Below are 27,866 nucleotides of genomic sequence, written 5' to 3'. Positions count from 1 at the left end.
GAGTTTTCCTTCATTTGAAAGAGGCTATTTAAATGTCTCTATCATATCCCCTCTCTACTGCCTTTCTTTCAAAGTATACATATTGAGATCCTTAAGTCTGTCCCCATACTGTTTATGAAAGAGACCACTGACCAATTTTGTTGCCTCCCTCAGGACCGACTCCATCCTGTTTATCTTTTTGTTGGTGCAGTCTCCAGAGACTTATGTAAGGGCACTATCACCTCTTTTTTCCTGCTGGCTATCCCTCTCTTTATGCACCTGACCATCCTTCTGGCTTTGACCGTTGCCTTTTGTACTTGTTTGGCCACCTTGAGATCATCAGACACAATCACCCCAAAGTCTCGCTCTTCTTCATACACAGAAGTACTTCTCCCATCTATATTATACCTTTTCCTTGGATTCTTGTAATCTAAGTGTATGACCCTGCATTTTTTAGCATTAAATCTGAGTTGCCAAACTGTTGGACCATTCTTCAAGCTTCACCAGATCCCTCCACATGCTTTACATGCCCTCCAGGGTGTCTACCCTATTACAAAGTCTGGTATCATCCGCAAAGAGACAAACCTTACCAAATGGTCCTTCTGCAATATCACTCACAAATATATTAACAAGAGCCGGCCCAAGGACTGAACCCTGCGGTACACCACTGGTAACATCCTTTTCCTCGAAGAAAACTCCATTTACCACTACCCTCTGTCTCCTTCCACTTTAACCCATTTTTAACCCAATCAGTCACTTTAGCGCCCATACTGAGGGCACTCAATTTATCAGTCGCCTGTGCAGAACCGTGTCAAAGGTTTTGCTAAAAGCCAAGCACACCACATCTAGCGCCTCTCCCATAACTAATTGTTTGATCACCCAAAGAAATCAGATTTGTCTGACAAGACCTGCCTCTAGTGATACCATAATGTCTAGAGTCCCACAGTCCATTTGATTCTAGAAACATCCCAATTCTCCACTTTTGAAGTGTTTCCATTAGTTTACTCACCACTGAGGTCAGACTAACAGGTCTGTAATTCCCAACCTCCTCCTTACTTCTGCTCTTGTGCAGATGGACTACATCCACCCTTCTCCAGTCCTCTGGGACCACTCCAGACGCTAAGGAAACATTGAAGAGGTCAGACAAAGGAGCTGCCAAAACTTCTCAGAGTCCTTTGAGCACCCTTGGATGTATCCCATCAGGCCTCATCGCCTTGTCTATTTTTAGTTTAGCTAGTTCCTCTCGAACAGAATCTACTGAAAATCTGTCCGGGTCTCCATTAGCACTTGTTTTCTGTGGCCCTGCCCCTGGCCTTTCATCTGTGAACACAGAAAAGAAATAAGTGGTAAGAAGTTCTGTTTTATCCTTATCAGCTTCTACATATTCCTCTCCTTCACCCTTGAGCCTCACTATGCCATTTTGGCACTTCCTCCTATCGCTTACATATCTAAAAAATGCTTTATCCTCCAGTTTTACTGTACTGCCTATCTTTTCTTCCATTTGTACCTTTGCTTTCCTGACAGCTTTTCCAGCTTCTTTTAGCTTTCCTAGGTAATTTTGCCTGTCATCCTCTTTCTGCGTCGTCTTGTAATGTAACATGTCATAGTGGTGTAATTTTTAATGTGTTAGTGTGGCAAATGTGCATGTAGCTTACAAGATTCTCTAATATATGTGTCACGTTCATGAGCCCTTGTGCCCAGATGGAGCACAGCGATGAGGTGTTAAGCCCGCACCCTGTCGGGCAGCCGAGCAAACCCCGAGGCTTCACCTGGGAGGACCACCATTCCCCCAGGGTTAAGCCCCCAGGTGCAGGTGGCCCGCAGGACTTCCTGATATGGCAGGGGTCAGACGGCCGCAGCCAGCAGGCATGGGAAGACTGGGCTCAGACAGAAGCTTGAGTCATGTCAAGTAACCTGCAGAGGTTAATCCGAATCAGGTCAGACAGCAAGCAGAGGGTAGTCGGGTTCCAAGCAGAGGTCAGGTCAGGCAGCAAGCAGAGAGTAGTCGGGTTCCAAGCAGAGGTCTGGTCAGGCAACAAGCAGAGAGTAGTCGGGTTCCAAGCAGGGCTCTGGTCAGGCAGCAAGCAGTCGGGTTCCAAGCAGAGGTCTGGTCAGGCAGCAAGCAGAGAGTAGTCGGTTCCAAGCAGAGGTCTGATCAGGCAGCAAGCAGAGAGTAGTCGGGTTCCAAGCAGGGGTCTGGTCAGGCAGCAAGCAGAGAGTAGTCGGGTTCCAAGCATGGGTCTGGTCAGGCAGCAATAGATAACGTCAAGAAGAAGCACAAGCCACTCTACAAAAGTAGAAGCCGAAGCAAAGTGTGCAGGGAGATGCTGCTCCTTAAATAGCCACCACCATCAGGGAGACAGGGAACAGCTGACAGGAGGCAGTGAGATCAGGACGCGGGAGAATCACAGCAGCCATCAGAGAACTCCTGATTGGCCGGCCAGCAGGAGGAGGCGGCGTCTAGCCACGAGTGGCCAATCCGGGTGTCGGAGGAGTGGTCTGAGCTCCTGGGTTCCGCGCCCAGAAGAGAAACCTTTCTTCGGGGATGCCGGTGCTGCCAACATGGCCGGCGTTCCCCAGCCACAACGGAGGGAGAGCAGAGTGCCGGCACTGCCCAGACAGCTGGCAGAACATCCCAGGAGCGACGTGGAAGACGAAGCATCGGACCAACCCTCCTGGCCAATGCCTCCACCTACTGAGGTGGAGCCGGAGAGCGGCTCAGCCGAGGGGAGCGCGCCACAGGTGAGGGACGTGACAATATGCATGTTAAATATCACCGATGATCGGCCCATTGGCACACCCCAGCACATGCACACCAAACCCATTATGCACGCCTTTATAGAATGGCGCTTAGCGCACTTACATACCTAACTGCCAATTTGTCTACGTAGTATGGAACTGAAGTTGCCAGTTCATAGAACTGTCTATGTACTTAGACTGTCTTTATGTGCTTAGAAGCCTTTATAACATGATCCTCAATGCATATTCCCCCAGAATCTATATAGTGCGACTTAGATTGAATGCGTAAATCCAATCATATTCTAGATTTGCGCATGCAACTTAATTAGCTAACAAGTCAATCAGTGCCGATAATTGCCAGTTTACAAGCAATTAATGACACTAATTGGCTTTAATTAGAATTTACACGCACAACTTGCTAAGCATATAAGTGAAGCGCATAAATTCTAATGTGTGCTGCTGAAAAGGGGATGTGGCCATGGGCATGGAATGGGCGGATCAAAGGCGTTTCTAAAAACTGTGCACCTTATTATGGAATACACCCCATCCATGCCTAATGTAGGCAAAGGTATTTACACCAAGCTTTATTTGCCATAACTGCCCACAACTAAATTTAGTTGCGCAGACGGGCACAAGGCATATTCTATAACCTGCACCGAAATATAGCCTAGTTTATAGAATACGTTTAGGTGTATTTTTTTTCAGCGCCAATTTTTTTAGGCGTGATATATAGAATCAAGCCCATTACTTCAAAATTCTGCAAACAAATGCCTCCATTTGACTCCTTCATAGATGCATTACTGCTTTGGTCTCCTGCTTGCAGGATTTCTGTTTGAAGGACACAGTTGATTGATTCTATAAGTGGCTGTCAGAACAATCCCACCCTACCAGAAGGTATGTAAAAGACATTTATTTCTTGCAGATGTCCTTGAGCCTTTGAGTCGGATGTGAGCATTTTTTCTGTCCTCCTCTAAAACAAACCCAGCTAAACACAACAAATGACATCAACTCAGGCTGTTCCTGGATGACAGCAGACCGCTAATCCAACAGCCATCCTGAAAGAAAGGAGGCTGGCAGGAGAACAGCATTGCCGGATTTAGGAAACTGATGACGGTAAGGCATGTGGGTAACACAATGTATAAAGCTCATAGACCTGTAGGCTGATGCTCAGCTTTCACTTGGGATCTTTTAGGACTGCCCGTCTCTCTCCATCACAAGCCAGCAGAAGTCTGAGAGCTGAGCACTCAACAGTTTGGAGCCAAACTCATTCCTGTGAAACATGAGGAGTCGCCTGTTCCTGGCCATGCTGCTGGTTTCTGTGCACACTGGAAGCACGAGGAGTGCACCGTATGCCGTGGACTGTCCTGGCCACTGTGTTAGTAATGAGTGTAAAAGTACTTTGCGCTGTGCGCGAACGGTGCTGGATGACTGTGGCTGCTGTAGAGTTTGCGCAGCAGGAGTGGGTGAGACTTGTTACCGCACCGTCTCAGGCATGGATGGTGTCAAATGTGGACCGGGGCTGCGGTGCCATTTTTACTCCGAGGAGGATGACTTTGGTGATGAATTTGGCATCTGCAAAGGTAAGTAGCAATTTTGCGGAGCGCTCATACCGCTCTTAAATCATTGCTCATTAAATTAAAAAAATTAAAACATCATAAGTGCATTGCTGGCACTTAGTGCACAACAAAATCCTTGAAAATGAGAAAAGGAAATGGTAAATCAGTGTGTGCTTAACAAGGGTTTATGTCTCTTTTTGTACAGAAGTACAGGATATTAGCTCATGAGATTGTAAGGATTAATCTCTAAAAACCAGAGGAAGAATTCTAACAGGTGTCAAGGTTCAATAATTAAAACTCTTTGCAAAAAGAATAGATTTGTGAAACTTGATTTGTATTTCAAAGTGAAGCAAGATGAGGAGTTTAGCAGCAGAAAAGAAATACCTCTGAGCTGCAAAAGCTGAAAATATTCAGGGACAGTGTTCAAACAGGAGTAAATAATTTGGAGCAGACTTAGAAAGAAGCTCAAGCAATGAGAGAAGAGATTTGCAACAGGTAAGGGTCTTAAGTGGGAGCATTAGTTAAAAGGGAATTTTGTAACTAGGTGCCTGGATTTATGTGCCACATGCATGCATAAATATAGAGAATGTCAGCACTTTTACCAGTAATTAAATGGTAGCAAAACAGCTAAGTGCTATTCTGTAAGAGTGCATGTAATTGGTGCTGGGTCAAATTCTATATTTGTCACCAAAAAAAATCAGCACTGATGGAAAACACGCCTTGCATATTCTTTAAACCGTGCCTTATAGAATATGAGTAGCACCATCCACGTGACTAAAATTTAGGCGCAGCCGTTTCCACCAATGAACAGCTGGTGCCTAACTTTAGGCAAGGAAAGGGTTATTCTATAACACTGTATGTAAATTTTATGAACGCCTCACAAGGCCACACTCACTTGTGAGATCTGCGCAGTACAATTTATACGGACTACTTTACAGAATACACTTACCAAGTAGTGCGCATAAATTCTAATTAGTGCCAATTAGTAACAATAATTGCTTGTTAATATCCAATTATTGGCACAGATTGGGTTGTTAACCAATTGAGTTGTGTGCGCAAATCAGAATATGCCCAGATTTGTACGTTCAACTCTATTCGCAATATATAGAATTTGCAGGGTAGTGTGTAAATATAAGCAGGCATTCACTTGGGTGCAGCATGAGACAGGGCTGCCACTTAAAAGTGCAATTTACAGAATACTGTAAGCTACATGCACCCTTGTGGCGTTTAGGTGCGTGCAGTTACCTAGATTTTAGGCATCCTAATGCCAGATTACACTAGTATTCTATAACAAAATCTGGATGCCTAGATGCCATTATAGAATTGGCTTTCACCGTGTTTCATCGGTGGGGGAGGGGAGCAGAAAATAACACACCCACTTACAGAATTACCCCCTAGAAGTCTCTTCCACCACTACATCAGTTTTTGAATATGCTTAAAGCTTTCACTGGGTTAGATGTCTCAGCAAAGTTTACAATGTTAATTGACTAAGATTTAACTCCATATATCATTGTTTCAGATCCCAGTATAGTGCGCAGTCTGTAATACACCTTTATGTTGAGTTTATTTCCCGTGAATTAACTTGCTAATGTATAACACAACAGTTTTCACAGCAGTTTGCAAGTTATGTTTAAATTAAAGCTCTGCAGCAAATTTCACAGTAACGGGGTATTTTTAGCACCTTTTTTTCAGATGCATGTCTTATGCACTGAAAAAACCCACTTAAATTGTGCAACTGTGCAAACACATAAACCTGTGCATTTCTACAAAGATCACCCAAATTTACATGCCAAAATTTGGGCGTGATCCTGAGATATGCGCACAACTTTATTGGCTATCGAGCCAGTTAACGGCAATAATTGGGTGCTAACAATCAAATATTGCCGATGATTTGCATCAAATAGGATTTCTGCGTGCACTTGCCTATGCTCGATTCTATACAGCACCCGCACCTTGATTCTCTCATGTGCAACCCAAAAGGGGCATGGCCATAGACGGGGCATGTGTGGGGCATGGGCATTCCCAAAAGTTATGTGCAGTGTTACAGAATGTGCACATAAATTGTGAGCCAGAATTTACACCTAGTTTCAGCAGGTGTAAGTCCTAGTGTTTTATTTTTGTCACAGGAATCGGCACTATGCTCTTTTCTATAAAGGGGGATCATCCCAGTGTCCTTTACAGGGGCGTAGCTACGTGGGGCCACGGGGGCCTGGGCCCCGTAGATTTGGCCCTGGACCCCCCTGACGATGACCCTCTCGATCCCCCCTCCCGCCGTCGCCATCGGCTACCTTTGCTGGCGGGGTCCCCAACCCCCGCCAGCCGAGATCCTCTTCTTCCGGCGCAAGGCTTTGTTCTGTTTCTGTGAGTCTGACATCCTGCACTGAAACAGAACGAAGCCTTGCGCTGGAAGAAGAAGACCTCGGCTGGCGGGGGTTGTGGTCCCCCACCAGCAAAGGCAGGCGACGGCGGTGGCAGGGGAGGGTTGGCGGCGGGAGGGGGGGTCGAGAGGGTCGTCGGCAGGGGGTGGTCAATGTTGTTGGTGGCTGCGGGTCAAAAATGGCGGGGGGGGGGTCGGTGGCACGGGGGGGGGCTAAAATGTGCCCCTTCACCTCGGGCTCTGGACCCCCCTCCCGCCGAAGTCTGGCTACGCCCCTGGTCCTTTATAGGATAACCCTTAGCACCGATTTTCCCCGCTTTTGGAGAGAGCTGTGCAACCATTGCTTACAACCAGTAGGTGAAACTGTATGACTACAACTCTGGATTCTGTTACAAGCCCAAGGCGCAGCCATTCAGAGGGTGAAACATGGCCGTGTCCAGCTTTTAGGGCCCTGTTTACTACAGTGCGCTAGCGTTTTTAGCACATGCTAAAAATTAGTGTGCACTGTGTAGATGCTCATAGGAATATTATGGGCATCTGCACAGTTAACGTGCATTAATGCTTAGCGTGCACTAAAAATGGTAATGTGCCTCTAGCATGGCATAGTAAACAGGGTCCTTAATTATTTATCTATTTATTGTTTAGGTGGTGAATAAATTGGACTTGGTGCGTTTATCATCTTCACGATCTGCTTTTTTCGTCTCCGCGATGGATCTTGTAGATCGATTGCCTATCTGTTTTCTTGGTACACATGGGTGGTACATGGGTGGGGCTCCTAGTTACCCAGAATACTGTAAATTACCTGCATTCATGCTGCATTTAGGTGCCTACAGTTATATATCACAACTCAAGGAAGAGAGGGTATTATATGTAAATATACAAAAAAAAAAGAACTCTCTCATGTAGTGGCAAAAGATAGTAATTTCAACAGTAGACTATGGATTCTGTAGAGTGCATCTAATTGAAGGGGAATTAAGGGAAAAGCCTCTGAATTGAACCCAACCTCCAACCCAAGTAGTCATTTAGTAATAACAAGGGTTGAGAAGACTTTTGTTGGGAATTATATCATCATAGGCAACCCCCCCCCCCCCTTTTAATTCCAAAATAAGTAAAAAGAGATGCTAAAGCTCGACAGAATCAGCTCGGGATCCATACAGCATGTGAAAATCAAAAGAGTAACTTAGCTTTCAAGTGCAGATACAAAGCAACAAGTGGGTCATTGGTCCAACACACCGACTTCGGCCAAGGTTTTGCAAATAACGCTGTGTCAAGGCATGAGTAACCATAAAAGTTCACAATATGAGCATGCTTCCTAATTGCTTCCTACTTGCTACTTTTGACTTGTTATTTTGGAATTAAAGGGTTTGTTTTTTTTGCCTATGATGATATAATTCCCAACAAAAGTCTTCTCAACCCTTGTTACTACTAAATGACTACTTGGGTTGGAGATTGGGTTAAATTCAGAGGCTTTTCCCTTAATTCCCCTTAAATTAGATGCACTCTACAGAATCCATAGTCTACTGTTGAAATTACTATCTTTTGCCACTACTTGAGAGAGTTTTATTTTTGGTGCCTATAGTTATGACAGCTCTATGGCTGGTGTAACTCGGGTGCATAACTGTGAGATGTTCTGATATCACATTACATCTGTATTCTATAAAGAAATATGGGTGCCCAGGTTCAGTCATAGAATAGGCACCCAGCGCATCTCGAGGCACCTAAATGGAGGCACCTACATAAGAACAAAAGAATAGCCATTTACTGAATCTAACCCAAAAGGTACACACAATGAAACACTGCACCTACCTTTACACAGTTTGGATATAGTAGGCATTTCTGGGGGCAGTGGCTTACCTAGCTTGCTTGCCACCCAGGGTGGTTCACTGTTGCATCCCCCCTGAGATGCATCACACTCCCACCCCCATCCTCATGAGGCGTATCACATCCCCACCCCACAAAGCGCATCACCTCTACCACCCTTCTTCCTAGGAAGCGGCTGCACGGAGCAGTCGCATGACTGTCTGCTCTGCTGGTCCCCTGCCCTGGAACAGGAAGTAACATCAGAGGGGGCAGGGGACCGGCGGAGCTGACAGCTGCACAACTGCTCCATGCACCCCCCTTGCTGCCTGCACCCAGAGCAGACCGCCCCCCCGACCGCCCCGCCCTTGGTAGGGGTAAGATTTGGGCAGAGTGAAAGTACATTTGCAGTGTATGCATATATTTTCTAAAACAGATTTGTACTTGCATAGAATGCATGCACAAATGTATACTTTCTTTGGAGAAGGTGTACATTTGTGCATCAGCATCTGCACACTTTTGGGGCTGGGAACCTATTTTTTAAAGGCATGTGAGCACCTATGTTGCTTGTCTAAAATAATTTGGATAATTTACCCCTGAGCTGACATAAGATAAGTGCATTTATTAAATATAAAGTTTCTATAAAGTAAAAAGTATATCTGAAAAAATATATTTGGATAAACATTTGACAAGACTAATGATGACGATGGTGCCTAAATCTCAATGAGATTAGTTAAACTCATTGAGTAGCACTGCTGAGGTCTTTTGATAAGTCATTATACTTCTTTTGTCAACTCCAGTATTTTGATTAAAGTGAATATTGGTGAACTGGTGTTTAAAAGCTTAGCCATTAGTTACAAGCTTTTCTAAAATATGCATCTTTTTGGAACAGTTGTATAACCTTTCTAATAATCCAATATTACATTCAATTGTTACAGATTAATTCTTAAATACATAAATATTGCCATACTGGGACAGACCGAAGGTCCATCAAGCCCAACATCCTGTTTCTAACAGTGGCCAATCTAGGTCGCATGTACCTGGTAAGATCCCAAAACAGTATGCTGCTTATCCTAGAAATATCCAAGTCCATTTTAATAATGGCTTATGGACTTTTCTTTCAGGAAGCTAGCCAAACCTTTTTTAAACCCTGCTAAGCTAACTGCTTTTACTACATTCTCTGGCAATAAATTCCAGAGTTTAATTACACACTGAGTGAAGAAATACTTTCTCCAATTTGTTTTAAATTTACTACTTTGTAGTTTCATTGTGTGTCCCCTAGTCCTAGTATTTTTGGAAAGAGTAAACAATTGATCTACCTGTTCCTTTCCACTCATTATTTCATAGACCTCTATCATATCTCCCCTCATCTGCCTCTTCTCCAAGCTGAAGAACCCTAGCCACTTTAGCCTTTCCTCATAGGGAAATCATCCCATCCCCTTTATCATTTTTGTTGCCTAGAACTGCACACAGTATTTGAGGTGCGGTTGCACCATGGAGCAATACAAAGGCACTATAACGACCTCATTTTTGTATTTCATTCCTTTCCTAATAATACCTAACATTCTATTTGTTTTCTTAGCCGCCTCTGCACACTGAGCAGAAGGTTTCAACGTATTTTCAACGATGACACCTAGATCTCTTTCCTAGTCAAGGACTCCTAATGTGGATCCTTCCATTACGTAACTATAATTTGGGTTTCTCTTTCCTACATGCATCACTTTGAATTTGCTCACATTAAACGTCATCTGCTATTTATACATCCAGTCTCGTAAGGTCCTCTGGTAATTTTTCGCAATCCTCTTGCGATTTAACAACTTTGAATAACTTTGAGTTGTCAGCAAATTTAATTACCTCACTAGTTACTCCCATCTCTAGATCATTTATAAATATGTTAAAAAGCAACGGTCCCAGCACTGACTTCTGGGGAACCCCACTATCTACCCTTCTCCATTGAGAATACTGACCAAGATTCTAATGGAGTTTGATTTATACATTTCATATTGTACTGCTGGAACGGATATTGTTTTATATTAAGGATGGAACAGTAGGGTATTTTGTTTGCTGTGAAGTTTTGCAAATGGAAAACTTAAAAAGAAAGATTAATAGGCATCATTTTGGACTTCTCACATAGACATCCTGTTATAAAATTACCCCTCAATAGTACAAGCACATCAGCTAGTGATATTGTTCACTTTCTTGCCCCATCAGCTCTAGAATTGTATTACAATTTCATAATTTAAGCAGGTATTTGAATATTCCAGTACTTGAAGTGTTGGTACAAATCTGGTTATTATTTTCTATGAGTAATCAATAGAAATAAAACAAAATAAAACATGGAAAAGAAAATAAGATGATACCTTTTTTATTGGATATAACTTAATACATTTCTTGATTAGCTTTCGAAGGTTGCCCTTCTGTGTCAGATCGGAAATAAGCAAATGTTGGTAGATGACAGTATATATAAGTGAAACATCAAAGCATTTCAGTGACAGTCTAACAGGATGAGGGTGGGATGATTGAGAGACAGGGAGAGTCGGGTGGATGAGGGACAGGGAGATATGAATGGAGATAAGAGGGTGACAAAGCAGTACAGTTTTATGGTTTATAATGGGCTAGAAAACCCAGATCTTTGTTAAGTCCTGTCTGGTGGATGTCAAAATATTTAATCATTCTGACTTCAAAGGTCTTACGTTCCTGTTTTGTTTTAAAGTTCCCTTTCAGGATATTTTCTATGAGGAAATTCTGATAGTATTAGTGGTCCTTTAGTAAGTGCGAGAAGTTTCTGGAGGCAGTCTTACATGAAGGGGACCTCTCAGACTCTCTGTTTCCTGGCACCCTTCTTTTGGAAAAAACACTTTGCTGCAAGCATAGACGCATTTTTGAAGATAAAGCCCTCTACTGTCACTTGACCTGCAGGTTATCAGAAGGCTAAATGTGGAAAGGACTAGTTTGGTTCTTGTTGTTAGTAAAACCACCATTTTTAGTTGCTCATCTAATAAGTGGAACTCTTTGTAACTCCGGTTTGTTACTGCATCACCAGTTGAATTATTTTTTTTTTACAAGGAACACATGTATATAGAAGCTGGACTAAGAATTAACACTATGGACCTGATAATCAGAGTGCAGGAGGTAGTCAGGCTGCCTCCAGTGGTTAGTGCTGAGCCTGGCTATTCAATGCAGGCCATTTCTGGTGACCGGCATTGAATATCGGGGGGGGGGGGGGGGGGGGGGGGGGGGGGGAGGGTTTCTTGCCAGTTTAAATTTATCCAGCCAAACCAATATTCAGCCCTGGCCAGTTAACTTTAAACCGGCCAAAGATATTCCAGCTATTTTGGTGGCCTAATTTGTCTGCCAAACTTTGCCGGCGATCTGCTGAATATCGGCGGATATCTGGTTATATCATACAATATAACTGGCTAAGCGCTAAGCAGCAATATTCAGCGGGAGATACTGGCTATCTCCCATTGAATATTACCGGATAGCCAGTTAAGTGCCATTTAACTGGCCCGGAGCCGTTACTTACCGGTTAAATGGTTTAAAATATCGGGCAAACTTCTTTAGTCCAGCTTCTATACATCTGGTTTTTTTGTACAAAAATTATTCAACTGGTAATGTAGTAACGAACCGAAGTTTCCTCCATCTAGAAACACCCCTATAGGGTTTTGAGGAGCCTGGGCTTTTTGTAAGAATGGCCTCATTCAGGTACTGTCAGAATATAAAGAAAGTAAAAAAGCAAAAACCTTTTACTGGTTCAATGATAGTTTTAATAAAATGACTTTACAGCTTGGTTTGAATCAAGATTTCTGTAAATTTTTGCTAGTTGATATTCAAAGACACTGATACAGTTAGTAGGTGCACTAAACAGATAAAGGGCCATGCCTATAATGTAGGTGCCCGTATTTACACACCTCTTGTGTGCATAAATGTTCAGAATACTGACACTTACGTGCATAAGTGTACACTTACCTGTGAAAGTGTCAGGAGGATGCTAAATGCTATTCCGTAACTGTGCACATGCAAGGGTGGTGCTCACATCGGTGGAAACCAAACAAGCAGGTCACAGCTGGAGTAGGTGGAGGCTGAACCCTGCCAGTAGGTGAAACTGTGTGACTACACCTCTGAGCTCTGTTACAAGCCCCAGACGCAGCCCTTGAGAAGGCGAAACATGGCCGTATCAGGTTTAATTATTTATTGTTTTAGTGGTGAATAAACTGGACTTGGTTTGTTTATCATCTTCACGATCTACTTTTTTTTGTCTCTGTGCTGGATCTTGTAGATCGATTGTCTATCTGATTCTTGGTCCACATGGGTGGTAGATGGGCGGGGGCTCCCAGAATACTGTAAGTTACTTGCATTCCTGCTGCATTTAGGTACCTGCAGTTATGACAGCTCTATGGCTGGTGTAATTGGTGCATAAATGTGAGGTGTTTTGATATCACATTACATCTGTATTCTATAAAGAAATATGGGTGCCCAGGTTCAGTTATAGAATTGCCTTCACAATGTCACTGAATATTTCCTCTGCCTGCCTTGGCACTATCCAAACAGCATGTCAGGGTGGAACCATAGGTTATCCGGATAGCAGTGATATTCTGACTGCTAATCGGATAGACCATTATTAAATTGGACTTGGGGGAAAATGCACTATTTCCGAGATAAGCAGTATAAAACATTTTGTACTTCTTTGGGATCTTGCCAGGTATTTGTGACCTGGATTGGCCACTGTTGGAAACAGGATGCTGGGCTTGATGGACCTTTGGTCTGTCCCAGTATGGCAATACTTATGTACTAACTTGGGACAGCAACTGAACATCACCACCCACTGGATAGCACTCCCGGTCAGCGCTGATCCATGCATTTTCAGCACTGATCCATACTTAGATATTGCTGCAGTTATCACTCTGATGGGATGTAGGGAAAACTAGTCAGTTTTAGGTAAGAGAGAAAATGTAAATTCTTGTGAGAGGAAACAAAATAATTTGGGTCCTCCTTTTCTCATTCTGTTCTCTATTTCTTTTCTGAGGGCTTAGATATCAGTATTTAAAGTGTGTGGTGCTCTCTCTCGGGGCGGGACTGGGAGGACCTTTGACGTCAGATGCCTTCCCCTATTTCTTCTGTCCTCGCGCTGCTCTCAGGGGCCTCAGTATTGGTTTCTGTGGATTTGCTTCTGTGCTGCCTCTGCTTGACCTGATCTGAATTTTGCCTGTCTGACCTGTACCTCTGCCTGGAATTTGACACTGCTTTCGCCTGCTGCCTGACCTGACCCTCTGCCTGGACACTGACTCTGCTCTGGATCGCTGCCTGCCCTAGCCTCTGCCTGAACACTGTCTCTGCTCCTGACTTCCTAGCTTGTCTGCTGTTGGTTCTGACTTCTGTCTGGCTGGGTACCTCTGTTCCCTTACCCTGGGCCTGGGACAGTTTCTCCTTCTGACTCCTTGACAGCCCGGACCCTCGATCCAGATCCAAGGCCTGCTGGCCGCCTGCACCTAAGGGCTCAACCCAAGGGGAATGGCGTCGGTAGAGGTGAAGAATTCCTATTTTGTTGACCACCCCTTGGTGGCTATTCTAGAGCTCACTTCTGCAATCCCAGGGGAACTGCGTGACAGAATCCTGGGGCCTGTTATGTCACAGGGCCAGGAATATTAGGTAAAACACCTCTGTAGTTCAGTAAATACAGTCTCAAGCAGGCTTCAGGCTGGCAGGCCCAAAACAGTCTGTGGCTGGTGGGGCTGCCATGCCCCAAACACAGCCTGTAAGTTCCTCTAGGTTCTTCTTCAAATTCCAGGTCTGGCTCCAGCCAGACCTCAGAGCAAGGTTTGATATTCTCAATTCAGGAAACAAAAGTGGCTTATCTCAGCCAGGTAATGATCATTAGACATAAGCTGTAGTGGCATATGCTGGGGCTCCTGTTCTTCCTTCCCTGAGCCTCCTTAACATGAGTCTGGCCCTGTCTTTTATACTTCCTGGTTCTGACTCCACCCTTCCCGGCTCACTTCCTCCCATGGCTGGACCAGTGATATTAAGGTGACTCAGGCTATTTGAGGGACTATTCTTAAGGGTGAGGGGCAGTGTTCTATAAACCCCCTCACAAGGTGCAATAGGCCAGTTTACATGTACAAATGAGTATATATGTATAAGAAGTGATTTTAGAAATGGCACCACTTATACACACAGATTTCAAGGAATTATGTTCTGGGCATGGTTTGGATGGACTTAGAAAGGTACATCTGAATTTCCTATCTTGCTAGGTCAATACATGTGCACCTCAAAAAAAAAATTATCTGTCAGCATTTACAGATGCTCTAAGTTACCAGGACGTCTCAGTTAACTGTTTATTTGGACCTAGCATTTGGTGGAGTGACGGAGGGAGTAATTGCATTTACTTCTATGATATTGAAAATCACCTCAAACTATAAAAACAGCATTTTCAAACTTGGTTCACTAATTGTTCCCCGGCCCCGACCTCAGACGTGCCGTTTTGCAACATCTGAGACTTTAAACATGTAAAACAACAAATACTGCTGCCTGCGCATGTAAGCGCGGAATAAAGTAGCCTTGTCATTCCACTTTGAAAGTTCATGATCAAAACTATAATAAACATGGAGTATAAAGTGATAGCTTTGAATTGAATTGAGCTAACTTAACACATGTAATGTAATGAAATTGCCCAGGAGATGTGTGCTGCATTTTAAAGATAACGGGTTTCATATTCAGGCTGCAGGAGGCAGCCTGCATAAGTGCCACGATTGGCACTGACCTCAGGTATTCAATGCCAGGCCATTTCCGGTGACCGGCATTGAATATCCAGGTGGTTTTGGCCAGCTCCAACTTAACAAGCTAGGTGAATATTCAGTGCTGGCCGGTTAAGTTTATAGAAGTCAAAGCTAGGACTGCAATTTAGGCAGTCCGATTTGGCTGCTAAACTTAGCTGGCCAGTGCTTGAATAATTGCGGATAGCTGGCATTTTCGTGCAATATAGCCAGTTAGCTACTACGCTCTAACTACAAATATTCAGCAGAGATAACCGGTTAGCCAGCTAAAAGTTATTTAAGCGGCCAGGACCTGCTCTTGGACAGTTAAATAGCACTGAATATTGTCTGGAACGTTCCTAAATACCTGTTGGACTTTCCAGTATATTTATCAATTTCTATCTGTATCATACACAAAAGTGAAAACTATTAGCTTTTGATTACTAGTCTCGTGAATTTAGGATGCTTTAGCTTGTCATTTCTTTAGACCTTCTCCCCTCCCCCTCCCAAAATTCCATCCTCTGTGAAATTTGCAAAGTGGTTGACAAGTCTGAAATATAGGAGCGGTACTGTCAGTTGTTAAATGTTTTAGCCTTATTAATATCTCTTTGTACATCTTTCAAAACCATTTAGGGCTAGATAAAGAACATAAGAACATAGGAAAAGGGTGACTACAGCAAAATTAGGAAAATGGTTAAAAAGAAGCTAAAAGGATCGTCCGCAAAGGTTAAGACTTTAAATCAGGCATGGATGTTGATTAAAAATACCATCGTGGAAGCATGTATTCCATGTATTAACAAAGGTGGGAAAAAGAGAAAACAACAGCTGGTATAGGCTATTAGAGCCAAAAGAGCATCCTTCAAAGGATGAAAAAGGGATCCGAATGAAGAAAATAAGAAGCCACATAAGCACTGTCAAGCTAGATTTATTTATTTTATTTATTTATTGCATTTGTATCCCACATTTTCCCACCTCTTTGCAGGCTCAATGTGGCTTACAATTCATCATGAATAGTGGAAAGATAAAAGAAAATATACATTTAGTATTATAGAAGGGTCTAGAGTAACATGATAACTAAAAACATGATGGTAGTTTAACAAGCAAATGTTGTAAGGCAATTCTGGATATACGTTTAGGAGTTCATATTTGTTGATCTTTGTGGTGTGCCTTGTTGAAGAGATGTGTCTTCAGTAGTTTGCGGAAATTAGTTAGTTCATAGATTGTTTTTAAGTTGCGCGGCAGCGCGTTCCAGAATTGTGTGCTCAGGTAGGAGAAGGTTGACGCATGCGTTAGTTTGTATTTTAGACCTTTACAGTTGGGGAAGTGAAGATTAAGGAATGTGCGGGATGACTTTTTAGCATTCCTGGGTGGTAGGTCTATCAGGTCTGACATGTATGCTGGGGCGTCTCCATGGATGATTTTGTGAACTAGGGTGCATATTTTGAACGTGATCCATTCTTTAAGTGGGAGCCAGTGTAGCTTTTCTCGCAGGGGTTTAGCACTTTCATATTTTGTTTTACCGAATATGAGTCTAGCTGCAGTGTTCTGAGCTGTTTGAAGCCTAACACATGGACGTCCTTGACCCATAATGGAAAAAAATGGCATCCCTGACGAGCACTTGGACGACTTTACTTGGTCCTGTTTTTCTTACAACCAAGGCACAAAAAGGTGGCCGAAATGACCAGATGACCACCGGAGAGAATCGGGGATGACCTCCCCTTACTCCCCCAGTGGTCACTAACCCCCTCACACCCTCAAAAACATCTTTAAAAATATTTTTTGCCAGCCTCTGATGTCATACTCAGTCCATCACAGCAGTATGCAGGTCCCTGGAGCAGTTTTAGTGGGTGCAGTGCACTTCAGGCAGGCGGACCCAGGCCCATCCCCCTCCCTACCTGTTATGTTTGTGGAGGAAACAGCGAGCCCTCCAAAACCCACCAGAAACCCACTGTACCTACATCTAGGTGTCCCCCTTCATAGGAGCCAACTTTTCAAAATGATTGGGGGTGCTGAAATTTTTTTTTTTTACAGGTGGTGCACTCCCCCCCTCCCTATCCCCTTCCCCCTCCTCCCCGTCCCCCTCCCCCTCCCTCTCCTCCTGCCCCCTCCCTTCGAGATCCAGGCCCCCCCTCTCTCCCTCCCTCCGAGTTCCAGGCCTGCCGCCCTCCCTCCCTCTGAGTTCCAAATTTTAAAAGTTTTCTTACCTGCTCGGGGCCCCAGCGGCAGCAGTGAAAGGCATGCAGGCTCGGCGCTTCAGCCTTCCCTTCTCTCTCTCTCTCTTAGCTCTGGTCCTGCCCTTGCGGAAACAGGAAATGAGAGAGAGAGAGAAGGGAAGGCTGAAGCGCCGAGCTTGCACGCCTTTCACTGCTGCCACCGAGACCCTGAGGTAATATGACTTTTAAAATTCTGGGCGGCACGCAGGAAGGCGAGGGCAGGCACCGGGCTGGCAAAGGGAACTTCCGGTTCCGGCGGGTGAAATATTGGGGGTGCTCGAGCAACCACAGCACCCACGAAGTCGGTGCCTAAGCCCCCCTTCACCTATAAGGGCTATGATAATGGTGTACAGTTGTGGGTAGTGGGTTTTAGGGGGGATTTGGGGGGCTCAGCACACAAGGTAAGGGAGCTATGTTCCTGAGAGCATTTTATGAAGTCCACTGCAGTGCCCCCTATGGTGCCCGGTTGGTGTCCTGGCATGTCTGAGGGACCAGTGCACTAGAAATGCTGGCTCCTCCCATGACCAAAGGGCTTGCATTTGGTCGTTTCTGAGATGGGCGTCCTTGGTTTCCATTATTGCCAAAAACCAAAAACGACCAAGTCTAGGCCTAAATTTCAAGATTTGGGTGTCCCCAACCATATTATCGAACGAAAGATGGACGTCCATCTTGTTTTGATAATACAGGTTTCCCCACCCCTCCATCAGGACGTTTTGCGAGGACGTCCTCAACAAAACTTGGGCGTCCCTTTTGATTATGCCCCTCTTTATATGTCCTGTATATAAAACTTGTACTATTAACCCGACATGGGCCGTGTTTCGGCATGAAGCGCCTGCATCAGGGGTCATCCAATGGAAATTGTCTAAAATCAGCTCACCCACTGTTAGCTGTATTGGAATCGAGCTAGTGGCTGAATACAGATCAAGCTAAACTCAAATCCGAGCAAAACAGTATGCACAGTCTGCATAGAATCATAGCGTCTTATGCACTTCTGCATAGGAACAGCCATGATCCGCCCATGTCTTTCCCATGGCCTAATTTAGGTGTGGATCGGGCATATTCTGTAACAGTGCACATAAATTTTAGGAACAGCCACAATCTGCCCATGCCCCTCTCATGGCCTAATTTAGATGTGGATCAGGCATATTCTATAACAGTGCACATAATTTTTAGGAATGTCCACAATTGACCTATGCAGTGGCGTACCAAGGGGGGGGGGTGGGGGCGGTCCGCCCCGGGTGCACGCCGCTGGGGGGGTGCTGCGGCGCGCGCCTGTCAGCTGAGTTCGCTGACTTCGCTAACTTCGCTGCAGCTCCCTCTGCCCCGGAACAGGTTACTTACTGTTCCGGCCGGGGCTGAGGGAGCTGCAGCGAAGTTAGCGAAGTCAGCGAACTCAGCTGACAGGCGCGCGCCGCGGCACCCGGGGGGTGCATCGGCGATCCACCCCGGGTGTCATGCCAGCTAGGATTGCCACTGGACCTATGCCCCTCCCATGGCCATCCCCCCTTTTGAGATCCACATATTAGAATTTACATGCTTAGAAAGTTGCACATATAAATTTTAATTAGTGCCAATTAATACCAAAAATTGCTTGTTAGTGTCCAGTTATCGGTGCTGATTAACTTGTGAAACAATTAAGTTGCACACGAAAATTGGGTACATTTATAGTAATCAGGGGTGAGTGTATGAAACAGGAATCTTTACAAGTATAAGCAAATAAGAACTAGTAGTCACAAATCCACTTGGTAAATATATGTACGGCTTTCAAAACTCAGCCTAAAAAGACATCTTGTATTAAAACACACTAATATTTAAATAAAATTCTGATACTGATCATGGTAAAAATGCAGAAGGTGTTTCTCCCTGATTATCTGAAGGAAATCTGTGCCCTGGCTGTCTCTGAATTTTCATTGACCCTTACTGTCTTTACTGAGAGCGACCTCACACTCACCAGCACAAGGACTCACTGCTGCCTCTTGATCATAGTAGGGATCCATTTATTCTGGTAAATAAAACAGAAAGAAATGGGAAAAAGGCAAGAAGAAAAAAAGAGCTCACTCTCTGCTGTTTGAAAGATTTTTCTGTAGTTGCCTCATAATTTAAAAATGATGTATATGTAAAACAAAATTTTAAAATGGATATTACAAGAAGTACAAACATAAGTGCATTTGTGAAAGTTATTCAGGGGCCCTTTTACTAAGCCACGTAGGTAATTTCAATTTTGTCACGCATCCGCTAAGTGCGTCCAAAAAATACTTTTTATTTTCTGACGCACGGCAGCTATGCGCGTCAAGTGGCATTTGACATGCGTAGACCATTACCGCCCTTTACCGCGTGAGACCTTGCCGCTAGATCAATGGCTTGCGGTAAGGTCTCAGACCCAAAATGGACGCACGGCCATTTTCGGCAAAAATTTTAAAAAGGCATTTTTTGTAGGTGCGTTGAAAAATAATTCTGCGTGCCCAAAACACGCATCTACACTACCGCAGGCCATTTCTCAGCACACCTTAGTAAAAGGAACCCTAGGTGATGAAGTTTATCTGATACTTACCCTCCTCCCTCCTTTTACAAAGCCGCGCTAGTGGCTGCCAGTGCAGTAAAGCTGACACAGCCCATTCAAAGTGAGTTGGCATTGCCACGTGGCTTTGTAAAAGGGGGGGGGGGGGTTAGTAATTTAAGAAGGCTTTCTCATTATGCCTACAAGATGATTCTAAAAAGCCACTAGTTACCCATCTATGCCCAGAGCATACACAGTTGTAAAAGGGGAGTGTTCTGGGTGCTGTTGGGGGAGGAGGGTTGAGAAGTATGCATATATTTCCTATTTTGCAAAGGAAATACATGTCTCCTTTATAAAATCTACCCATTGGCATATACACCTGCTCTGTGCTATCTTTTTTTCAGCCTTGTTCTCAGCACTGGCCACTATATCTCATTCTTTCAGAGTGTCCCTATGGTACCCATGGAATGGAATGCAGGAAGACATGCAGCTGTCCATCTGGAGTATGTGATAGAGTCAGTGGGAAGTGCTTAAAATTTCCATTTTTTCAACAGAGTGCACCAAAACCTCCCAAGAAACCACACTCAGGTAAGGACTAATTTTGAGAGGCTGTATTGGGTGGCTGCTATGTGTCTGAGGTGCACTGGAAAGGCACTAGGATAATTTTTTCACATAATTTTGCCAATTAGCACCAAAAATTGATTATCACCCAATTATTGGCGCTAATTGACTTATTCAATTAAATTATGCAGTGCTGGGCAGACTTCTATGGTCTATGCCATAAAATGACAAGGATAAATCAAGAAATATCAAAAAACAGGAACAAAAGAAACTGTGATGTGGAAAGCATCAAAGGGGAAAAAAAGGGGGAAAAGAGAAAAAAAGGAACCGGAGGCATCAGAAATTAATCAGTTATCAGGCTATTAGGTCTCTTAAAGCACCCAGCTATTTCAGACCTTTAAGCCTCCTGAATGACATCAATCATTTGCCTAACCGGAAACAAAACCTCTATACATATTTCAAATTTTGTTTATTTGTTTAATCCTTAAATTCTTAAAATGTTTTAAAACTTTTACAGTAAACACTAATGAAAAATAAATCTGACCTTTACTGAGTATAAAGTGGTGTCAAACTTTTCAAAACCAACCAACCAAAGAGAAATAAGTAAATAGCGACTACTTATCCCTGTATTTACAGTTTCAGCACTGAACCAAAACTGTTTCTACTGCCCGACGCTGATACCTTTATAAAAACAGCATTAAAGTCAAGAGACCTGCTTCCAGGGACTGCAAAATGTCTCAATAATTACGGCCGGCAAACCGGCTCGATTCAATTGAAATGAACAGGCTCAGGAACAGGTATACGTACCATATGTAATGAGTTTACCTTGTTGGACAGACTGGATGGACCGTACGGGTCTTTATCTGCTGACATCTACTATGTTATTATATTACTATGCCCAAATTTGTGTGCACAGTTTTGAGCGCTATATATAGAATTAGGGGAGTAATGTGTTCACCATCACTGGCTAGAGTGCTAATTTTCAGTGACTATAATTATAGCTAAGTGGTTTAATTGAAGACTACTTTTTGGACACCTAACTTAAACCATTTAGGGAGTAGTTATTAATGTGTGTTACAGTCCTAATGTGCATTATTTTCCTGTTAATGTACGTTAAAGGGCAATAATGTATGTTAACCATAACACATGTTACTTGGGTGTTTTTCAGTCATAATGGAACTAAGAAGTAGACCTGCTTTAATAATGACTAAGCCCCCCCCCAAAGTGCCCTAAATGACAAATTGACCACTGGATGATTAAAAGAATGACCCACCCATACTCCCCCAGTGTTCACTGACCCCCTCTCACTCCCCCAAAATGTAAAAGAAGCAGTAGATACCAGCCTCTGACAGCCTTAGATGCTATAGCCAGTCCTATTAGAGCAGCAAGCAGGTCCCTGGAGTAGCCTAGTGGTCAGTGCAGTGCACTATGGAGAAAGGAATCTAGACCTATCATCCAACTCTGTTACACTTGTGGTGGAAAGTGTGAGCCCTCCAAAACCTACTGTATCCACATATAGGTGACATCTGCAGCCTTAAGGGTTATTTCAGTGGTGTGCAGTTGGGTACAGTAGACTTTTGGTGGAGTTTGGAGGGCTCAATCTATAATATAAGGGAGATATGGTGAGATGTGTGCCTGGGAACTTTTAGGTCACATTCACCTAGGGTGTCCCACTGCTCTGCTGGGATGTCTGTGTGGCCAGTCTACTAAGAATGCTAGCTCCAAATGGCTTGATTTTGTGAGTTTTTCACTTGGATGTTTTTTATTCGCAAATGAACCAAAAAAAAATGCACAAAGCACAAAAACATCTAGCAACACCTGGAAAAAAAAAGATAGACATTTTGCTGTTTCAAAAATGGCTATATTTGCTATTTGGATTCTGGATGTTTTGAGCAAAACGTCCAAAGTCGGACTTAGACGTCATATCAAAAATATCCCTCCACGTAAGTTAATCTTTTACTGTTTTCATCTTATGTTATTTGTTTTATTGTGTAGTATGTTTTAGTTTTCAGTTATGTTTTAATTCTTTTATGATTGTAATTTTTAACTCGCTTAGATGTATTGAATAGGCAGGATATACATTTGATAAATAAGGCAGACCCTGTTGAGGGCCAAGAGGAGGGTGGGGATCATCGATTTTGGGGAGGCATCAGGAAGGAGAACTTCAGGGGTTGATGGGAATCAAATCAGGATGGTCTTTGGGCTGGGGGGATTGGAAGGGGGCTTCTATTTGTGGGTGCACCAGTGGAGGCTATTAGTTGGGGCCTTGGCAGTTTGGTTGGCTCCTTTAAGAAGCGGCTTGGGAGCCAGCTTAATGGCTCAATGCCTTCAAGAGTGTGAATGACGGCTGCTTGCAAGTTTGATCACAAGCCCTCAGATTCTATATAGGTTGCCCAAATATGAGTGGCTAAGGCAGATGCACATGCAAATTAATTAGTTAACAAGGCACTGACAATCAATAACTGGAGAATATTGGCAGCAGTTTGCAATTGTGGGCACATCTGCCCTTGTTGCTATTCTATAATATCTGGGCCTAAATTTTATAGCACGTAGTGCAAAGGAGCATAGCTATGGGAGGAGTATGGGCAGATCAGAGCACGTTCCCAGAGGTTAGGATTGATGTTATAGAAAAAGTCATTTCTGCATCTAAGCCGGGAGCCAGCTTTACACCAGGTTTCAGCAGGTGTAAATCTAGCACTCAATATTAGTCATGAGTTTATGCGCCCTTTTCAGAATACTTGTTTAATTCAGATCTTTTCAGTGCCTAACTTTGTGCGCCATTTACCAAATCCAGCCCAAACAGTGTTATACGTATACCAAGGGACTGACTCACCTGCAGCACTGAGCTAACACAGGTTAGTCACTCCCATGGGAAATGTTCCCAAATTAGTAAAAATAGTACCTCCTAAACAAACCAAAAAATGTTGTGCTCATGAATTACTGTGTTCAATGTTATCTGGGCTGCATGATACATCTCTATTTGCTAGGGAGGAACACTGTATAAATAATGATAGCTGCCAAGCAGGCTTTGCAAGCACTAACATGTACAATCACCTCTCCCCTCATTACTGCCTTTGCTGTATCCCAAAATAAACAGGGCTGATCTGTGCGCTGTCCGTTGGTTTCTAAAAACTGGTCCCATTTATCGGCTAGACATCTAAGGAAGTCTTGGTTGTGTGCCAAGTAGGCGAGAAATCGCCAATGCCGAGCAGGTTGGTAAGCAATCGGAGGTGTCAGGTTCACCCATACTAAAGAATGATATTCCCCCTGGTACCCTCTCCGCCTGTGTTACTTCCTGAAATAGAGGCCTCTGGACAAAGTACCATGCACCCTCGAGATGTGTGAGTAATCTCAGACTTCTGGGTGAAGTAGGTGCCAGGAATCTACCAATTCCAAGTCTGTTAGAAAAGTTGCCCACTTGCCGATCCTTTCCTCCCTGGAGGCCTAGTGCTCTGACTCTAGAACTATCAAGAACTAAGTTGGTGTCCCCCATCACTATTAAGTTCTCATAAAAGTTGGGGAGCAACCTGTTCAACAAGGTGGTGTAGACACAGGCATCATAGGGAGTAGGCCCATAAAGGACTAGTAAGTGAATCAGTTGTCCCTGCACCCACAACTTGAGCAACAGGTAACACCCAGATTCATCTTTGAAAAGCAACTTAAGAGAATGGCCACTCCACCCGCCTTCCCCCAGTAGAAACGTGGATTACGTCTCCCACCCATTGACACTTCAGTTTAAGATGCCCGTTGTCTGTGAGCCTGGTCTCTTGCAAGCAGGTTATATCCACTTGCAAGCAATTTAACTGTGTCAAAATCTTTGCCATTTTAACAGGAGAGGTTATGCCCCCCCCCCCCCCCATGCTCCACGTAGCTATCCTACATGATGCCAGTGCCTGCTTTCTCTTTATACCAAAGGCTGTAAGGTCTTTACAATTGTGAGCGCGTCCTGGAGTATCCAGCTTGCCCCAGGACTGTACCTTTCCTAGAAAGCTCAGGAATTCATTGAATCAGGAAAACATAAATATGACCATGCCTATAGTGTTTTGTAGCGCCTTGGTGTGGCTAGCCCAGATTCCTCCGGCATTACCATATACCCTCCCTCCTTCCCTACCCATTCCCCACCCCCACCCCCTCATTTTAGCTCTCACTATGACTATTATCCTCTTCTTAAAGAGGACTAGGGTTAGGGAAGTCAATAACAATTTGCTATTGGGAGATCTCCCGCCCTCTGCGTTTGTGTAACAAGTACAAACATTGCCTTTACAATTCACCAAACCTACGTTCCCTTTAGTTATTGAAACCTTTTTATCTTCAAGTGCTTATTTCAACTTCAACGTAAAACTCATTTAACATGTTCTCACACCACTCGAGCTTTAAAGTTCAATGCAAATCGTTCAAACCAGTGCTGCTTGTGCACCAATGCCCTTTGAGGTTTTGAACACTCATGGTTTGCACCTCCATTAGCTACTTGAACTGTTGCTTCTTTACTTCCAAGACCCAGTCGGTCATAATTCCTGTGAACTCTCCATAGCGCTGAAGTTCCAGTGAACATACATGGGGTACTCTCGTCAAGCATTGCCCACTGAGTTCAGACAGTCCTAAGCTGCCTTGGGGGAATGATAGGCTGTCCATGACTCAGCATGTAAAATCTTTAATGTGTCTGGGTACTGTAGTTGAAATTTGATTTTCCTCTCTACCAAAGTGGTGCACACCGGAGAAAACTCTCTGCATCTGGCTGATAGGAAGGCCGAATAATCTGGAAAAAGTCTAATCACTGTGCCATCATAATGTACCTCCCCTTGCCACGATTTATAGAGCCTTAGCACTGCATCCTTGTGTGGGTGCCTATGGAACTTGACCAGGATCACTCAGGGTCTGTTGTCATCTTCTCAACATTGCCCAACTCGGTGTGCTTGTTCCAGTTTTATTGGCGTCTCTCCACTGGCTTCTGGGAATCGGGCCGATAACCAGGTTTCCAAAATGGCGCACAAGGAAGCTTCAGGTGCAGCCTCTGCAAAACCTACTATTTGTAGTTTCTCTCTCCTAGATCTGTTTCTCTTGTTGCTCCTAGATCAAGGCTTTTAACCTTGTCAGGTCTGTAGAATGCGTGCTGGCGACATTCTCCACCTCCAATACCCGACATTCCAAATCCCCTTTTCACTGAGCCAGTTCTGAGGTCACATGTGTTATGCCAGTAATTTGCTCTGATAGCTGATTAAACCTAGTGTCCAGGGCCTCTACCACCGCAGCTATGATTTCAGGGATCAGCTCTGCTGGGCCGGCTGGCTGAGAGGGAGGTGGCGAGGGTGCCATGTTAGAATCTGAGCCGCGTGGATGATGTTGCTCTTTTCGCTGTGGTTTCACTGTCATGCTACCTCCTGATTGAGTTAAGTATCTGTCCATACAATTCTGCTCTCTGACAACCCCATTACAAACTGAAATCTTTTGATTTATGTAAGATTTTCGAGGGTTTTGGGAGATCTCCCGAGCAAGTCACTCGACCTGCATCTGGAGGCACTCACAGCATCACATGGCTCCACAATTTCTCAAATTATATAAAATACTAGGTTTTTTTTTTTGTTTGGTTTGTTTTAAATTAGAGAATTATTGATAAAAATTTAAATATTATATTTCACTACAGGGAGATCAGATCACAGGACAGATTTTCAAGGGTCAGTTTTTCTAGAGCTTTTACATTTTCTACATAAACCTTAAGACACTAATAAACATTTTCATATTTTGCATTTCTCAGAATCATATTGCTATGATGTACACAATATATAACTTGAATTAAATTGTTTCTTTGCTTTGTCTTGAAGAATTATTTGTATACCCTCTTGCAGTTGTGTGCTATGTGGGTTGCATACTAAGCTTGTAGAATGCTTCTATGTATGGTGTTGAGATTTTGGCCAGGAGTTGGGTGCTGGCATTTATACCAGGTTTCAGCTGATGCAAATTCTGACGCCCAACTTTGGGTGTGGAAATCAGGTCTAATCGCTATTATATAAAGACACTCAACCTGGAGCGCCGTTTATAAAATAGTGCTCCACACCAATTTTTTCAATGCTGAAATCTCAGTGCCATTTAAAGAATGCTCCCCTCTGTGTCCAACTGGCACTTATTGTTCTATAACCTTAGCATGAAAACCTGAATAATAACCAACTTTGAGTTCAAGTTGTGAAAGACAAGTAAACAAATCTATTAGGGGTGAGCATTTAGTGCACTATTCATTTGATTATAAATGTGGGGTACAAATGCAACAAACAAACAAATAAACAAAATTATTTTTTTTTTTTATTTTAAACTAGGATTAGTTGTCCAGCTTTGCTTTCTCTCCCTTGCCTATCCTATTTCACATTGGCATAAGGTAGCAGAGGGAAGGCATCAACGTCAGTTGCAAGTAGCATGTGAGAATTGCTTCTGTAAAATAACATGTATCCTATCTATAAATAATCAAGCTTTTTCCCTGAAAGATTATATAACTCTTATTACTGTCTCAAATCTAATGTTATGATAATTTTTAACCTTTCAGAGAGTGATTCAGCATCCGGAGATGGCAATGATGTTAAAGAAGAACTGATGAATGGGAAAACCATTCACTCATCAGGAATGAAGTGGCTAAATCCTCGCTGATGCTGGCTTATTCTTGCAGAACTCTCCTATGAATAAAATTCTCCAAGCACTGCAACAAGAATAAGAGTGAAACCTTTTTAAAGATGTGTTATCCGTGTACTGCATTGGAAAATTCTGAGATTCCAACCACCGGCTATGGGATCTATCCAACTCAGAGAAAGGATTTCAGTTGGTCAGCCTGTATATTTATGATGGAACTTTTGCAGATTTTTGTTTTGATACATATTTGATGACCACTATATATATTGTAGATTTTAAATGTAAAGTAATATAAAAATATTTTGGAACATTTGCAAATCATATACATGTTTTTATTAAGCTTTTAAAGTTATTTAAAAACCACTGAAATACAGTATTTACAGATGCTTTACTTTGGCTTTATTTGCAACTGATGGTAAGAAAGACTAGTCAGGTCCTTGAATGTAAATCAATAAGGTGTTTGAAAAAGTGCCTACTAATAATTATTCAATAAAAACAACTTAACAGTATGGCTCATGGTCTCCTGAAGTTTCAAACTATAAAATGCAGGTAAACCTATAAACTGTAGCAGAGAATACAGACAATCGCACATACAGAAAAAAATTATGTATGGAGTGAAGGTCTTACAATTTGAAGCAAAAAAACAGCACAAAGGGCCTTTAAAACAAAAGGGACACAGTGCTTATGTTAAAACCCTTTAATAATCCAAATTTGATTGAAGGGAGACCTGACACGGGCCGTGTTTCGGTGCCACTGCACCTGCGTCAGGGGTCACACAAATGA

The 27,866-nt window shown here is 43.3% G+C and overlaps 1 protein-coding gene across 1 annotated transcript; it reads left to right on the top strand.

The window, feature by feature from the left end:
* The first annotated feature begins 3,803 nt into the window (after positions 1 to 3,803).
* On the top strand, positions 3,804 to 27,554 carry ESM1 (endothelial cell specific molecule 1). Its single transcript, XM_030192269.1, has 3 exons — positions 3,804 to 4,298; positions 20,355 to 20,498; positions 27,004 to 27,554. Exons 1-3 carry the CDS (start codon positions 3,998 to 4,000, stop codon positions 27,102 to 27,104), a joined length of 546 nt encoding a protein of 181 aa, XP_030048129.1. The 5' UTR covers positions 3,804 to 3,997; the 3' UTR covers positions 27,105 to 27,554.
* Positions 27,555 to 27,866: the final 312 nt, after the last annotated feature.

Source organism: Microcaecilia unicolor, chromosome 2 (assembly GCF_901765095.1).
Source record: "Microcaecilia unicolor chromosome 2, aMicUni1.1, whole genome shotgun sequence".
Classification (NCBI taxonomy): Eukaryota; Metazoa; Chordata; class Amphibia; order Gymnophiona; family Siphonopidae; genus Microcaecilia; species Microcaecilia unicolor.
The sequence above is the reverse complement of the archived record's forward strand: the minus strand, read 5'-3'. Positions and strand labels throughout refer to the sequence as shown.

Excerpts from the sequence above, each read along its gene's own strand:
- ESM1 (XM_030192269.1), top strand. The coding sequence starts at position 3,998 with ATGAGGAGTCGCCTGTTCCTGGCCATGCTGCTGGTTTCTGTGCACACT. Across the intron at positions 4,299-20,354 it reads TGAATTTGGCATCTGCAAAG|AGTGTCCCTATGGTACCCAT; the intron begins GTAAGTAGCAAT and ends TCATTCTTTCAG. Across the intron at positions 20,499-27,003 it reads TCCCAAGAAACCACACTCAG|AGAGTGATTCAGCATCCGGA; the intron begins GTAAGGACTAAT and ends TTAACCTTTCAG.